Genomic DNA, 17,736 nt, shown 5'->3' on the forward strand with positions numbered 1-17,736 from the left:
ATAAGCAAAGGTAGCAGGAAATTAAATCCTGAAAGAATTGCAGGGATCCTATCCCTTCCTTCTCCCTCTTCAAAGAAAGAGGTTAGGAAACTGCTAGGACTGTTAGGATATTGTAGATTGTGGATTGAAGGATACACACAAGCAGTAAAATTTTTATATGAGAAATTGACAGGGGGAGACAATATAAGATGGACTAAAGATGATGATGATAAATTAGAACAACTGAAATTGAAACTAACCTCAGTACCAGCCCTAAGCCTACCCTCCTTAGAAAAAACCCTTTCATTTATACGTTAATGTGGAAAACGGAGTAGCTCACGGGGTTTTAGTTCAAGAATGGGGGGGGGTGAAGAAACCAATAGCCTATTTATCCAAATTATTGGATCCAGTGAGCCATGGCTGGCCAGTATGTATTCAGGCAATAGCAGCTACTGCTATTTTGGTGGAGGAAAGCCGTAAGCTCACCTTTGGAAGTAAATTAATTGTATGCACACCCCATGCTGTCCGAAATGTGCTAAATCAAAAAGCTGAAAAATGGTTAACAGACTCCAGGATGTTAAAATATGAAGCAATCTTAATTGACAATAATGATTTGACAATAGAAACAAGCAGGAGTCTCAATCCGGCCCAATTTCTGTATGGGGAACCAAAAGATGATTTGGCACATAATTGTCTGGAAATCATACAATGCCAAACTAAAGTTCGGGAAGATTTAGCAGAACAAGCCCTTTTGGAGGGAAAAAGAATATATGTTGATGGTTCATCCAGATGCTTGCAAGGAAAAAGAATGTCGGGATATGCTGTAGTTGATGGAGAAAATATGCAGACCATCGAAAAAGGAAGTCTACCTTCAAACTGGTCTGCTCAATCTTGTGAATTATATGCTCTAAAAAGAGCACTGGAGCATTTAGCACATAAAAAGGGGACCATCTATACTGACTCAAAGTATGCCTTTGGAGTAATTCATACCTTTGGGAAAATTTGGGAAGAAAGGGGGTTACTAAACTCAAAAGGGAAGGGACTAGTACATGAGGGACTTATTTTAGAAGTTTTAGAAGCGTTAAAACTGCCTGAGGAGATAGCTGTAGTACATATCAAAGGACACCAAAAGGGAATGACACCTGAAATAAGAGGGAATAACTTGGCGGATCAGGAGGCTAAAGAAGCGGCAGAAAATGGGGACAAACGAGTAATGTTAATTTTAACCCCAGACAGGGAAGAATTGGAAATCCCTAAATTTAGTGAGAAAGAAGAAAAAGAATTGCTTAAGATAGGGGGAGAACGGGATCAGTCTGGAAAGTGGAAACTCCCTGATGGGAGACAGTTACTTAATAAGCCACTCACCAGAAAAATATTAGAAGATATGCATCAGAAAACTCATTGGGGTACTCAGGCTTTGTGTGATCACTTTCTAAGGGATTTTGGATGCATTGGAATTTTTGGGGTAGCAAAACAAATAACTGAAAACTGCATAACTTGCCAAAAGGTAAATAGAAAAATAATGAGAAAAACACCATTAGGTGGCCGTGAATTAGCCTTACGGCCATTCCAAAGTATTCAAGTGGATTTCACTGAACTTCCCCAAGTCCAAAAATGGAAGTTCCTATTGGTAATAGTAGACCACTTAACTCACTGGGTGGAAGCTATTCCTGCTGCCAGGGCCACAGCTAATGTGGTGTGTAAAACTCTTTTGGAACAGATTATTCCCAGGTATGGAATGATTAATAAAATAGACTCAGATAGAGGAACACATTTTACATCTAAAGTCTTACAGCAAATAACCCAAACCTTGGGAATAAAATGGGAATTGCATACCCCCTGGCACCCACAAAGGTCAGGGCCAGTGGAAAGAATGAATCAAACTTTAAAGAAGACCTTAACAAAATTAATGATTGAAACCCAGATGTCCTGGGTAAAATGTTTACCTCTGGCTCTATTAAGGGTTCGAACACAACCCAGGTCAGACCTGGGAGTGTCACCCTATGAAATGATGTTTGGACTACCCTTCCTTACCACCCGACATGAAACTGCCACTTATGAAGTAGGGGAAATAAGTGTCAGAAAATATGTCACCACAATTGCTAAAACACTTGAAAACCTAAGGCTAAAAGGAATGATCCCTCAAACCACCCCTTTGGAGTTCAAAATTCATAATATTCATCCAGGAGAATGGGTACTGGTAAAGACATGGAAGGAACAATCTTTAACTCCTCAATGGGAAGGTCCTTTTCAGGTACTGCTGACAACGGAGGCTGCAATCCGGACCAGGGAGCGAGGTTGGATCCACGCCAGTAGAATCAAGGGACCTGTGAAAAGACCTGAGGAGTGGATTATAAACTTCTGAACCGGGTGATACCAAATTGACTCTAAAGCGGGGGCTGGGTGGTAATGAACTGGGACAATCCACAGGATCCAAGGGATGAGCAAAGAATCACGCCTAATTGGGAAGTGAGACCAAGCCTGTATCAGTGGTTTCAAGTCCTGCCTGGACAAGTTCTGAGACACCTTCGATATCCACCTTGGGGAGGAATACTCCCACTCCAAACAGGAGGACTGGGGCTGTTTTGGTCAGGAAATCCTCATATTTTTGCTTTGGCCTGTGATCTGTATAAAGAAGGGGGAGAATCACAACTTCCATCAGTGCCACACCATATACCTTGTATAAATCATCCCAATACGGGACATGCTAGCTGGGTTTAAATATAAGTGTTTAAGTTGTGGAAAAATTGGTATTGCAGCTCACACAATCGGCGTTCTTGTTGTAGGGAGTGTCGAGCACATAATAGATCCTCTATCCAAACAGAATTGCAGGTAACTGAAATAATAACTCTGTTCTGTGGATGGGAATTACTGGTGCCTGTTGAGTGGGAAATACCTGAAGAACGGTGGGATACTACTGTTAAAAGGTGTCAGAAGAGATTTGCTTGGAAATTACAAAAGAGGAAGTGACAAGGAAATAGGGGGCAAGACCAGATTGGCCTCTATAACTCGCCACCAAGAAGAATATAAAACACCTGCTGTGAGCTGCAACCTCATAGGCAGGATGGGTGGGGGTGTAAGCCATACTGGACCCCTATTATTCCTTCTTCTGTCACTTATCCTTTTCCCTTTTGGGACACCAGCAAAGCCATGTTACAAATGCTATCGAAAACTTTACATGGAAAAACGCCGGGGTTTCTTTCTTATTACCCACACCAATATCAATAGTCACTGCTATAACCCATCCAAGTTAAGTACCTGTATACATAAAGGAGAAAAATATTGGATCACAGAAAACTTAGGAGTCAGTGGTACTAGATTGGGAAGCACTTGCCCAAAAGGGGAAAAATGGATTTGCTTCACGGGGGCGGTCAAGGGAAAGACCCAAGATTTGATAAAAGAGCAAGTGATAAGAAAAAAGATAAACCCAACACAGAAACCTAAACCTAACTTAACCTCACGTCAGGACCTGTATGCAAGGCTCAAACAGCAATTAAAAGGGGAAATAGATATCTCAAGACTAGGGAAAAACCTGTTTGTGGATTTAGGGGAGAGGATAAGTAAAGAACTTAACATAACGAACTGCTGGGTCTGTGGAGGAGCCTTGATGACGGAGGAATGGCCATGGAAAGGTAGTAGCATAGGCCCGGTGGAACTCCTTAAGTGGAACCGGACCAATATAAGAGGGGGGACTCAACCAGAAGGATGGATTCTAAGTTCAACAGTGATAGGGGAAGAATGTTTATGGCGAACTGGTAAGGAATTTATTAAAGAAATAGGGAAAACTCCCTGTAAAAGGTATAAGGTTAGCAATGGAACTTCTACATGGTGGATCCCAGAGGAACCAACTTTGTATTGGACCCAAGGAAAAGTAAAAGAAAAGAATTGTGTGTATGATAATCGAACCAGACTCTTCAGATGTAATGGTAAAGGGAAAAAATCCTTACTCTGGAATCCCAGAAATATCTAAATTTTGGGAAAATATAAATCAACAGAAAAATGACTATTGGAAGGCACCAGATGGCTTATTTTGGATATGTGGGAAAAGGGCATACCCAAAGCTCCCTTCACAATGGAAAGGGAGTTGTACTCTGGGAATCATTCAACCAGGATTCTTCCTTTTGCCAGGACCAGATGGAGATCAATTGGGAGTGCCGGTTTATGAGGACCTAAAAAGAAATAAAAGGGAATTGTTTGGAGGACCTCAAAAATGGGGAGATGAGGAATGGCCCCCTGAACGCATACTAGAAACATATGGGCCAGCTACGTGGGCACAAGATGGAAGTTGGGGATATCGAACCCCAATTTACATGCTAAATCGCATTATAAGACTCCAAGCTGTAGTAGAAATCATAACCAATGAAACAGCTGGGGCTATGGAATTAATAGTCAGTCAGCAACGCCAAGCCAGAGCTGCAATATATCAGAATAGACTGGCTTTGGACTATCTATTGGCTGAAGAGGGGGTGTTTGCAGGAAATTTAATACATCAGATTGTTGTTTGCAAATTGATGACAATGGAAATGCCGTTCTAGATATCGCCAAGAACATCAGAAAAATAGCCCATGTGCCAGTCCAAAAATGGGAGTCAATGATGACCACCAATTGGTGGAATAACCTGTTGGGGACAGAATGGTGGAAGAAGCTAGGTTTCTTCCTCCTATGCGCTACAGCTGGTTTAATATTCCTTCCTTGTCTAATCCCCTGTTTCATCCAACTAATCACCAAAGTGGTGCAGGGCATGCAAATAGTAGCAATGCCTACAGACCCAAAATTGGCTACATCTGGAACGGCACAAAAAATCATGATATTAAGAAAACAAAATAATGTGAAAGATCCGCTAGAAGAAGCTAAATTGATTTGTGAGAAAAATGAACGAGTGCTAGAAGCTAGGAAACAAGAATTATTGCTCAAGCCAAATTATTTATAAAAACAATAAAAGGAGGGCTTGTTGTGAATTCATGTTGTAAATATTGGCTTTTCACAATTATTCTGATAAATATATATTATATGCTTTCACTATATTCTTTTCTCTCTTAGTAAGTTATAGGCTTAGATAGGAATTCTGAATAATAAAGATATGTTTCATCCGGACAAGGCAAGACAATGGGAGGATCAAGCTGTGGAAAACAGGCTGTTATCAGCAGCAGGAAAGGGAGAGCAAACTGTTATCAAAAAAACCGGTACCAGGACGTGGGCAGGGGGGAAAGATAAGCTCAGCTGCCCTCAGAAGAAGGATGAGGGGCCCAGACCCTTATCAACAACTGACCATCTGCAGAGAAAAGGAAACCAGACTCCAAAAGAATGCTGACCAGCAAGAATAATGATGACCAGCAAAAAAATTATGATGACCAGCAGAAACTGAGACTGTGCAAAAGCATGATCTAAGAAGGCGGAACCAGGGAGGGGACATGCTTGAATATGCATTAACCCCCTCACAGCAAGGATGGGATAAAAGGGGTATCCCTGGGATACCAGGTGTGCTCTTGGCAGCGCGCCAAGGCACCCGGCCGTTTTAACTCTTTGCTTTATTTTATGTCTCTTATTGTCTTTATTAAACTTTTTAAAATTTACAGGAGTGAACTTCGTTTTTCACAGGCTGAATTTAGTTTTGACAAATGTAAAGCAGTTCATCCCATGAACCAAAGTACTCCTTAACAAATTGCGTACATTTTAACTCCACCCTTCTACTTCCAGGAATTTACACCATTTTTCTATTAGCACTGCTAAGGAGCCCAGTCCTTGCACCCTTCCCCCCAAAAAAAGACTAAATTACATACTACATATAAGCATTTGTACTTACAGTTGTCTGTCTTGAGCTGACTTTTGGCAATTTCCAAAGTACTGGGGATCTTCAATTATGGGAATCTTTGTCATCCCAATGATGACTGCATCAGGACCCCCCTCAGAAGAAGATGGAGTGTTACTGCCATTTGAGATGTGATGGAGGGGACTTGCCAAATCATCAGCATTGCTGATAACTGAAGAAGGACCTAGAGTTAGAAAAAAAGATTATCCTGTAACTCAGAACATTTTTCCTTCCCTCAGACAATTTTTCTGGTTTTTTTGGGGGTTTTTTTGGACCAATTTGTTTTCCATCCCATTAGTCAAGAGCTCTCTTTATGTCCCTTGCTGATCTTACCTCATGAATTTTATATGCCTGGCTTTTAGGAGTGGGAATGTCATATTGATTTTTGTACTGGAGATCATGTAGGCTAAATACACCAGGGTCTAGTATACTGTGTCACTGGGAAAGATCTCCAAATTTGATGAACTCCTATCATTTTCAGAAATAATCTATGAAATACACACATTAACTTTGCCTTATGCTCTACTCTGACCACACTGCAATAATACCTTTTCCAACAAATCTGGCAAACATCCACCTTCCATTTGAGGTGTCATTATAACATGACAATAGATGTGGAGGAGATGGGGTCATTGTAACATGGGAAGCTGTATGATTCCTGAAGGACAGAATGGCTAAATTGCCTTGAATTGCTTCAAGTCCTTGTTCCCAGAGAAACAAAGACCAGTTTGTGCAGAAACATGGTAATAGTGCTGTGGGAAAATGACGGGGGACCCTGTGGACAGGTAACTGGGGATACAATTAGAAGAAACTAAAGAGTTGTATTGGCATCTTAACAGGAGTTATAACAGTACTGAAATTATAGGGTAAATCACAGTTGCTGCTTCCTGGATGGAATGTAGTTGGCAGGACTTGAAACTTATTCCATGCTGATTCCCCATCCACACACATCTGCTGAGGGGGTGGAATGGAAAGTGGCACAGTGCAGGGAAGGGTGCTCAATGGTAATTTGCAGCTGATAAACCACACAGTATCTGTCAACCAGATGTCCTACTGCTGACCCAGCAACTGTGGCAAAATCCCTCTCCTTAGATGAACTTGCTTCATTAAAGCCTAATAATAATATTAACACACCCTTCCATCCTAAAGTCACTCACCCCCAAGGTACAACCACCCCTCACTGAGCATGTGCTCTGGGTTCTTTTTGACTGTACCTTTAAAAGCAATCAGTAACAAAGGTATGTATGACTAGAGTCACTCAAACCACCTAAACATGAAGAAATAGTATAAAAGTAAGTATAAAAGTATATAGTATAAAAGTCAAGAATGGGGGAAAAGTTAGGGAAGACTACATGGCAACTGCTGGGATCAGTTGACGGGCTGAACCTGTCTTCTCCTGCATAGGGATGCCTATTGGGTAAGAACAATACTCTACACACTGAATATTTTACTAGGTATTAGAGCTTGTCTGTATATTCCTTCAAGTAAATTTTTGCAGTCAGACACTATGACCAACAACCTTTGAACCTTAACCTGTCACAATTTTATATAAATGACAAGTGTTATTCCATAAACTGTTAGTGTGAATCCTTTGTGGACACTGCAGTCACTGGCAGCAAGGAATGTACTCAAAGGGGAAGACCTGCTGAGGGGTCTCCCTTATGCTCTTGGTGTGTTTCCCTAAATCAGTCAAACACCCTCCAGTCCAGTAGGACTGATCAGTAAGGGTCCCCCTAATAGGATGCTGACAGACTGGTTGAGCACAAGAGTCTCGACTTTCCTGGAACACTTACAGACAAATTAAACACTAAGGGCTGAGTAAATCTCCCCAGACTAAAGGTTGAGGAAGCCTCACCTATTCACGTGACAGGCCTACCGTCAGTCAAAAACAGAACAGTGCATGCACATTGCCAGTTAGCATTAGCTCTGTTGGATTTTGAGTTCATACTGAGTCTTCTCTCTTTTTCCTTTTCGGATGGATGCATTTTTTTACTAGTTAAGTATGATGTTCTCAGAAAGCACTTACATGTGACTTCTCTCCTCATGAGATTCCAATATTTGCTATAGATTCCAAGAAATTATTTTTTTTTCTGCATGATTAAAAGGCAAGTTTTATACTTCATCAAGAACAGAAACTCAAAATTTCTTGTTATAAAGCTGAGATTCAAGTTTCTTAATGGAATATACATCTCCTTTTTAGCTCATCTTTTGAATCCCTGCCTATCTTGCACTTCCTCTAGAAGAAAACTCATTAGCCATGGCATGACACATTTTTTTCTGACTTTTAGCATCTCACTACAAGCTTTATTTTGAACGGTCTTTTATATTTATATTACATTCAACAACTATAGGCAACTGTGATGTCTAGACATAGAAGATATGTAGATATGGCAGATCATGGAGAATTTCTCCCTGATATTTAACTTACATTTTGTGAATGCTAAATGCAAGAAGCAAGCAGGAAGCACAGTGCTGTGTGAAACTAAGTCACACAAGCTTCTCATTCTGGCCTGAGAAAGCATAAGAAAGAATCCAATCAGTCCTTGGTAAAGGACAACAATCTTTGCAGGTGTTGTTTAGGATCCTTGTTGTTTACTTGTAAGAAACACTCAAGGGGTTGTGTTCCACTTAACCAATGATAGTGATGTGTTGCTTTATGACCAATGAGAGTTTTACCTCTCAGACCTTCTCAAACCTGTCTATAAATGCAGATCAAGGATAATAAACTTAGTTCTCTTGGAGCTCTCTTGGACAATGCAGCTAAGAGTCATGTCGTACTTCATTCTTAATATAGTACGACAACATTTGTTTAAAAACAGCCCAACAAGAACGAACAAACAAACAAAAAACCCCTTTTCTAATGAAACTATTTCTCTCTTTTAAGCCCTCCCTGATTTATATCTTAGAGTTCAGAGGCACTATCTACAGGAGTCTCCCATACAAGCAAATCAACTGAAAACATGACATGGAAAGCTATAATAATGCTCAGAGACCTGAGGAAAAACTGGAAGAAACTAGTTGTATTTTATCCTAAAGAACAGATGTCTGAGGAGATACACAACAGGGGTCTTCAAGACAGTTGCATAAGGAAGGGAACAGTATTTATTTCATGTCTACACTGGACCAGAATGAAACATTGCGTGATAAAATTGCATGAAGACAGACTGAAATAAAATGTCAGGAAGACTTCCTCAGGCACTGTAATTGTTCATAAATTGTACAGAAATTGCCATTTGTCGAGATCTTGAAGCCAAGTTAGGTAAATAGCTGTCAGGAAAGATACATAGTTGACACAGGCTTAGGACAGGGAATAATCTCCCAAGTCCCCTTCCAGCATTAATCTTCCATGATGTCAAAAAGGTAGACCTTGAGAGGTCTTACAGCAGACACTTTGGTCTCTTCAAATGTTGATTTATGTCTATTCAAAACTGAATGAAGCCTGTAGCTGAACAAACATATATATAATTAAACTATATACATTTCACTGCATTAGCAGGTTACTTCTGCAGGCTTCAGTATCAAGATAGGTGCAGTCAGGAGAGAACATAAGTAATGTATGAATTCACAGTTTATAGTGGATTATTGCTATTAGAATACAACTTATTCAATTGCATTCTTCACATACAATTAATTTCAGGATTTAATTTCCTTATCTTAATTGCTTCTGAACAGTTTTATTAGTGTTAGCCCCACAGCATTATAACAAAAAGGCCTTTACCATTTTTAATTTCCTGTGAGTGGAAGATTTCTATAGTCCAAAAAGATTGCATGAATTATAAAGTCTTATATTGAAATAGACATCTCAATTTGGTGTCAACAAACATTCCACCATAATAGCTTCAAATTAATTTTTCATTTTGTCTTAGTTTGGAAGAGAGGTGTCTGCTAGGGAGGGCTGGAGCCCCCCTCGGAATGAAAATGTAGACCCCCTCCCTCCAAATTATTGTAATTTTGAAATCAAGGAGTTCTCAGGCAGAGATCTGGGGATAGGAATAACAGTTCTTTACTAGTATGTATAACAAGGCAAACAAACAACAATAACTACAGCATTAACAACAAACAGAACCAGGGACCCTGTGACAGCCTACTCGGCCGAGATGGGAAAGGATGGAGGAGAGGCTTTGCTTCGCAAACCCCCTCGGGCAGTCAGTTCCGGTTCTCCTGCAGGACTCTGCGGAACAGGCTGCTGGAATGGCAGGAATGAACAGAGATCCCGGGCCGATGGATGAGGTGTATCAGCAACTCCGTGGTGTTGGCTGGCACTGCTGCACGTCCCGGCATGACAGAGGCTGCGAGGCCCACAAACGAAGATGGAAGAAGAATCAGCAGCTCCATCTGGGTGACGGCGAATTCCCTTCTCCAAGCCGCAACAGCTCTGAGAGAGTGTCTCGCTCTCAAGGCCAAGAAACCACCCAGCCCCCAGCTGCCCCCACCCTTGCCCTCCCCTGCCCCCCTTCTCCCCTGGGCCCATCCAAACTCGTTGTGTTTCTCAAGCACCCAACAAGTACCAGCAATCAGGTTTCCCGGCAATTAATGGGCAAACAATTCCTGAGGTGAGATGGAACAAAAGGAAGGACACTCAAGGCCCAACACATTTACAAACATACTAGCTAATCTTAAACATGACTTCTGCACAGATGCAAAATTTAATGATTACACACAATCAACTCACATACCATGCTCAAATTATAAACAATGTCTGCAGAAATGTATTCCCGCTGTTTATATAACTCTTATTTGATGATCTTGCAGCCCAACAAAAAATTTCTTGGACTTGCATTAAGTCCCAGCCTGATTCCTCTTCATCTCCAAGCATTCCTGTTATAGTTACATATTATATTGTTGGCTTTTCGCAAATATTAAAATGAATGTGTTATAAATTTGTATTGTGATATTGGCTTTCGCAGATGAATATTATATATTAAATACTTTTTAGCTATGTATGTACTTTTTTTCTTGCTAACAAGTCTTAAGTTTAAAAGAATTTCCTAGGTACAAGGCAAGGAAACCCCAGAGGGCAAGGACAGTGGGGCCCAAGCTGTTATCAGGAGAACAATAGAGGCCAAACTGTTATCAGCGGAAGATATGAAACCCAGCTGCCCTCAGGGGAAGGATGACGGCCCGGACTGTTATCTACCCTGACAATTTGCAAAAAGAAAGGAAACCAAACTCCAAAATAATGATGACCAGCAAGAATAATGATGACCAGCAAAAATATATGCTGACCAGCAGAAAATAAAATTGCGAAGAGCATGATCCAAGAAGGCGGAACCAGGGAGGGGACATGCTTGAATATGCATTAACCCCTCACAGCAGGAGGGGATAAAAAGGGTATTCCTGAGATACCAGGTGTGTTCCTGGCAAGGAGCCAGGGCACCCGGCCGTTTTAACCCTTTGCTTTATTTCTTTTGTCTCCTAATTGTCTTTTGTTTATATTAAATTCTTTTTATAATTTATTAAGTGAATCTAGTTTTTAATAAATGTTATGTGTATAAGAATGGGAAATTTTGTTGTATTAACATTGTTTCCTTTATTTCTGTTAGAAATAGTGGTATAATACATATATGTTAAGCTATGACATAGCATTAAAACAAAAACTACTTTTGTCTGTATAACCCAAAGACTGAAAAAGATAGCTGGAGACCCTTTTTTTTTCTTTTGTAAACTATCTTATCCAGATGAAGACAGCAGTGACCAGAACTCTGGGGGGAGGAATTTATTGCATTTTTGGTATCAGGGAATGTAAATCTCGATGGCGCCAAGAAGATTGATCTATTGGGAAGGGGGCAAGAGAAAACTAAACAGAAGAACACCAAAGATCCTAAGAAGAATGTATGAATATGTATGAGAATTTATGGATATGTAGTAGGGTTCTGTTTTTAAGGGGCAATCCTTTGTCAGTAAGGTGTGCTCTCTTGGCTGAATGCAGAGACACCCGGCCGTATTTGTATACTTTTTTTTTTTCTCCTAATTGTCTTTTTTTATTAAACTTTTAAATTCTATAAAAATTATGTGAACCTCGTTTTTCACAATTGGGGGCTCTTTGTCTGGGATAAATGCCTCACCCCTGAAGACCACTGAAGGATCCTGAGTGGGAAAAAGTGCGCACCCTGCTGAGTTCAGCAGACCCGCTCCGTTTCCCCATATGTGAGTCAGCAGTGGCTGCAGGTAAATACCCAGAGGACAATAAGGTGAAAAATAAAGCAAAGGAAAGGGAAAAGGCTCCCTAAACTGCGGTATTTTGCTCCATAATTCTTGTGCACGAAGACCCAAAGAAGAAAACGGATTGTAAGTAATCTTTGGGGGAGTGGGAAGGGGGGTTGCAAGATACTCCCGGGGTTACTGGGACTGGGTCTCAGGGGAGGGGTTAGCCCCTCGGGAAAGGGAGCTGAGGGTTTTCCTGGCACAATCCACTGGGAAAACAGCAGGGATCCCCAACACTTTGCTGGATTAAGAGGTACACCCAAGAGCATCTGGGCTTAACAGAGCTGGATTGAGGGGTACACCCAAGAGCATCTGAGGTTAACAGAGTTGGATTGAGGGATATACCCAAGAGCATCTGGGGTTAACAGAGCTGGATTGAGGGATATACCCAAGAGCATCTGGGGTTAACAGAGCTGGATTGAGGAGTACACCCAAGAGCATCTGGGGTTAACAGAGCAGGATTGAGGGACACACCCAAGAGAATTTGGGGTTAACAGAGCCGGATTGAGGGGTACAGCAACGAAACCTAAAACATCCAAGGCATTATAATACCCATGGGAAGATATCAGTAACTTGAAAATAAAAAGTATTTTATTGTTTGTTGTAAATCTGTATTGTGATATTGGCTTTCTCAAGTATTAGGATGAATATTATATGCTAAATACTTTTTGGCTATGTATGTACTTTTTTTCTTGCTAACAAGTCTTAAGTTTAAAAGAATTTCCTAAGTACAAAGCAAGGAAACCCCAGAGGGCAAAGACAGTGGGGCCCAAGCTGTTATCAGCAGAAGAACAATAGAGCCCAAGCTGTTATCAGCTGTCAGGACCAGGCCGGTGGCAGTGGCGGAAGGATGTGCTGTGAAGCCCAGCTGTCACCTGGGCAGGACGAGGGGCCCAGACTGTTATCAACACTGACCATTTGCAGAAGAAAGGAAACCAAACTCAAAATAATGCTCATCAGCAAGAATAATGATGACCAGCAAAAATAGTGCTGAACGGCAAAAATAAAAACCATACAGAGCATGTTCTAAATAGGCGGAACCAGGGAGGGGACATGCTAAATACTTCTTGAAAAAGTTTGAATATGCATGTCATGGAGTTACTTTACCTTTAAGAAAGTTTAAGTTGCTGGGAACTGCCTGGAGTCTTTTCTCCTGACCAATTATCGGTCATTGCTGAGAATTGACAGCAGTTTAGGCCATTGAAAAGTGGGATCAACTTGTGAACCCTACCTTAAAGTGTAAAACCAGAGCTCTCTTGGTTCTCTTTGCTTCCTGGCTGGGAAGGGCGGCAGAGCTTCAGGCCTCCCGTTCCCTGCCCAGGCCATGAGGCCGGGCGGGGACTGGGCTGGGCCCAGCGTCTCCCGGCCGGGAGATGCGGGCCCTGCGGAAAAAGTTTTCTCCGGGCTTCGGCCGGGCCGGGCCGAGCCGATCTCTGGCTCAGCTGCAGGTTTTTTGCTGTAACTAAATTCAGAAAAGAAACCGCTGAGTGAAGAAGGAGAGAGGCTCTGGACCTGCAGCGGGCTGGGTGCAGCGACTACACTCTCCAGAGCAGCCATGAGGAACTTTCCATCGCAGACGGCTCCAGCTCCTGCACCGGCCGAGGCCACAGAACTACCTACAACAGCTTGGGCAAGATTTTAACTCTTTCATTTCCCAGATGAGACTTGCGGATTAATCTTTTTATCCAGACAGAGAAAAAGAGAGTGATCAACATGAAAAGAGACTTTATAAACTACCAGTGACAGGAAAGAAAAGAAGCTTCAGAAAAGGTAGAGAATTAAGAAGATGCTTTAATTAAGCTGAAATGTCTTTCTGTTAAAACTATGGAAATGGACAATAAGGTCTTGAAAACACTCCTTTAATTCATGACAGTAAATAGGGAGGAATAGAGTGTTCAAAGTGTAAATTTTGAGTAAAAAGGTAGAGTAATTATGGTACAGTGAAGTGCTGGAAGATTTGAAGCCTTGAGAGGCAATGAGAAAACTGTTTTCTAGTGAAGCTCACAGAAACAGATGAAGAAGACTTTTTGCCTTTGAATAACTTATCCTTAAAAATCCCATCCCTAGACCCATGGCCCATACACACTTGAGAGTGATGTGAAAATGGGAGGAGTGGGCTCTAATAACAGCAGCTCTGGGCAGCTAACATTAGAGCAATGGAAAACTATAACAAAAATAGTTTTTCTTGTGAGAAACTCCATAAATTAACAGGAAGAAACTTCTGTTTCTCTATAAAGACTGGTGAAAAGACTGTAGTAAGAATTGGGACTGTTTTAACCATCAAAGTTCCAAAGTTTTTGTCTCTTTTGTCATGTGAACAAGGGAATAGTGGGTAGACAGGGGATGAAAAGGTTTTTCTGGAAGTTTATTCTGGTGTTCTTATTGTAGTTTGTCAATAAACTTTTCTTTTTTTTTTCCTTTTAAGTTTTATGCCTGTTTTGCTCTTGTTCTAATCCATATCTCACAGCAAGAAATAAGTAATTTTCTTAGTTATTGGTTTAAAACCACGACAATGCATTAAACCCTCACAGCAGGAGGGGATAAAAAGAGTGTTCCCGAGATACCAGGTGTGTTCCTGGCAACCCGCCAGGGCACCCAGCCGTTTTAACCCTTTGCTTTATTTCCTTTGTCTCCTAATTGTCTTTTTGTTTATATTAAACTTTTTATAATTTATTAAGTGAATCTCATTTTTCACATTGTTGTTTATCTTTGAGTAAAAATGAGTGAGAGTGAGTAAAATAGATGTGAGTGAATGTGAGTAAATAAATGTGTAGTTGTTAATTTAAAAGTTGATTTTGATTTGTTTGGAAGGAAGTGGACTGTATTAGGTTGTTTGTGTTGTGGTGAGGGGTTGAGGACTGGTGTGAGACTATCAGGGAGCTCTTTCTGAGCCAGATGTGCAAGTAGAATGCAGAGTGGTGCTGGTGTGTAGCATAAGCCACAGTTAAGGAGGAGTGGGGGGGCCACCCTGTAGTTATAGCTTTTGTTTTATTAAGTCCTAAGACAATCCCCTGTATGATTGTGTGGTAAGCGTTTGCAGCAGTAAACTGTGTTTATGTTTAAAATTTGAGATTTCAGGAAGAGCAGTAAAGTTTGGAAAAGAGCTTAAAAGGATTAAAAAAAAAAAAAATGCATCCTGGGGAAAAGTGAAGAAAGAACTTAACTGAGGATCTGTTTAGAGGAGCAGAAATAGTAGCTGCAGATTTGTTTTAGTTGGTAAAGGCAGCTGGCTAGCTGACTGGTCTCTTCGGCCTCTCTGGGGGGGTCATCTGCTCTGCATTGAGTGTCAGTTGTGTCTAGGGCCTTTGATGGCTTTGGGGAGCGTCCCCAAAAGGAAGTGTTAGAATTTGTAGTTGATTCTCAGGCAGAGGAATTTGCGTAGTGGAGATTCTGGAGGGATGTGGTGTAAAGAGTGGCGCAATGATGGTGGCAGAGAGAGAGAGAGAGGTTTGCGATCCCTTTCATTAGAGCTGTGGAAATTAGAAGGAGAGCGAGAAGTGTCTTGTTGGCTCCAGGAGCGAGCATTGGCTTGTGAAGAGAAGAACTCTCAAAAGCGATTAGAGGTGACAATTGTGCCAGAAAGGGGGGATGTCAGGAGCATCTGGGAGCGCTGGGTTAGGAGTTGCTAGGTTTGGGAGTTGTTTGACTGCTTTTATGCAAAGTGGCTGTTGCAGGACCTGGTCCCTGTGAGTGGCGAACAGCGGGGCCCGAAGCGGTGGTTCCCTGTCCTCTCCCACCCGATGTGAAGGGTGTGGAGCACGGTTCGTGAGGGGCGCTGCTGGGAGCAGGACCCGCCGTGTCTGTGACGAGGTCTCGAGGGGTGCGGAGTTGCTGGCAGCGCTCGCCGGCCCTGCAGCAGCGCTGGGTGAGGTTTGCCGGTGAGGAGTGAACTAGCCCAGCAGAGGAGCACCAGACTGGAGCACTGTGGACCCTGGGCACTGCCCCTCAGCTGTAGTGAGAGATGAGTGTGTTTGAACATGCCAGTCCTGTGTGTGTAGGGACAGCACAGCAGAGAGACAGGGGACACGGGCTTTGCCCCCAGGGTCTGCACGCAAGTGGCGGCCTATGGGCCCCTGCAGAGCGAGCTGTTGAAACAGAGCCTGTTCGGCCCAGAGCTGCGGCAGCAGGGGTGGGGGAGAGCGAGAGACAGCCTGAAAAAAACTACTGTGAATGAGAAAAACCAAAACAAAAACTGAAAAACAAACCAGTAGATGATAAGACCAAAGCAAAAGTAATCTTTCTCACTAAGTTCTGAAAATCTCGTCAAGGTGTTTAATTTCTTAGAGCAAGATTTCTTTTTCTCTTTCTTCCTTTCTTTCTTTTAATTTCATTTTTAATAATTTTTGGGGGCTCTTTCTGGGATAAGCACCTCACCTCTAGGACCACCGGAGATCCAGAACGGGGAAACAGGCACGCCCCTGCTGAGTTCAGCAGACCCCGCTCCGTTTCTCCTAGCGTGGGCCAAGCGGCTGCAGGTCAAAACCCCGAGGACAAGAAGGAGAGGAATAAAGCAAAGGAAAGGGGAAAAGGCTCCCTAAAAACCGCGGTATTTTTGCTCCATAATTCTTGTGCACGAAGACCCAAAGAAGAAGACGGATTGTAAGTAATCTTTGGGGGAGCGGGAAGCGGGGGTTACAAGATACCCCCGGGGTTACTGGGACTGGGTCTCAGGGGAGGGGTTAGCCCCTCGGGAAAGGGAGCCCAAGGTTTTCCTGGCACAATCCACTGGGAAAACAGAGTAAAATGTGGATTCTCTAAAACTTTGTCAAGTTGAAGATTAAATCCAAGAAATTTGGACTTAAAACTGCCAAATTGAGGAATAATCCAAGAAACTTGGGATATTTGACATATTACAGTGCCCATGGGCGGATATTAACAAGGGAAGTAAAGAGCACCTTATTGTCTTGCTGTGACTGGGTGGAGTTGAATGAACAGATGTGAGAATGCGTAAATAGGTGTGATGGTTGCATTAAAGTTTGTGGGTTTTTTTGGAATTGTGTTGCTAAAGAGGAAAGGTTTCCTGTGCTGTGCTGGAGTAAGAGTGAACACGGGTCGATGTTTCCACAGGGACTGGATCACGGTGGGGACACATGGAGTGATTCGCTTCCTCCCTGCGAGCTCCTGTCTTGGAGCCCCAGGTGGGGGGCAAACCAGAACTGGGGCTTGTAGCCCAGGAGCCGCGGGGGTGTTGTATCAAATCTGTTCTCAGCGGGATAGCAGCTTTGGTCTCAGAGCAAAGCCAAGGTTATCTTTAGTGGTGATCTTCCCTCCGTGCCTTTCCTCCCACCTGGGCAACAAGAGCTGCTTGCGGGGGAGGGGTCGCTTTGGTGAGCTGGTATGTGATTCAGCGTTTGAAGTTGTTTGTTTTTTGGTTTTTTTGGTTTTTTTTAGAAGTTTTTTTTTTTTGCCCCACTGTGGCGGAGGTGAAAGGTTTTCCTGGGAGATCGTGCTCCCAGGGCTACTCCCTGCCGAGCTATTGGGACGGAGGGGCAGGTCAGCCTCAGGAGTGCAAGGGAACTCCTGGAGCTCCGGCCGGTGGTGCGTCCGGCCGAACCCTGATAAGATCAGGGCACGGAGGGTGCCCTGAGGGGATGAGTTCAGCCTATCCCTTTTGAGTAAAGTGAGGGCAGGGGCCTTCTAAGTCTTGGTGCCCCTGGATTGTTTAAACTTATTTTGGAGCTCTCAAGCCGGAGAGCTGTGTTTAGGTGGCTGCCGGCAGGCTGGATTGAACCACAGATGCTGGT

At 42.6% G+C, this 17,736-nt stretch overlaps 1 protein-coding gene across 1 annotated transcript in view; it reads right to left on the reverse strand.

Annotated features, from left to right (window-relative positions):
* Positions 1–17,736, reverse strand: part of LOC148183404 (BDNF/NT-3 growth factors receptor-like) — a 596,246-nt gene that overhangs the window by 305,518 nt on the left and 272,992 nt on the right. Inside the window, 2 exon segments of the mRNA XM_088061407.1 lie at positions 5,783–5,813; positions 5,815–5,972. Coding sequence (XP_087917533.1) covers positions 5,783–5,813; positions 5,815–5,972 — 189 coding nt within the window.

Source organism: Pseudopodoces humilis, chromosome 12, assembly GCF_049639895.1.
Source record: "Pseudopodoces humilis isolate 2021_Gansu_Grassland_sample_001 chromosome 12, ASM4963989v1, whole genome shotgun sequence".
In the NCBI taxonomy this organism is placed as follows: Eukaryota; Metazoa; Chordata; class Aves; order Passeriformes; family Paridae; genus Pseudopodoces; species Pseudopodoces humilis.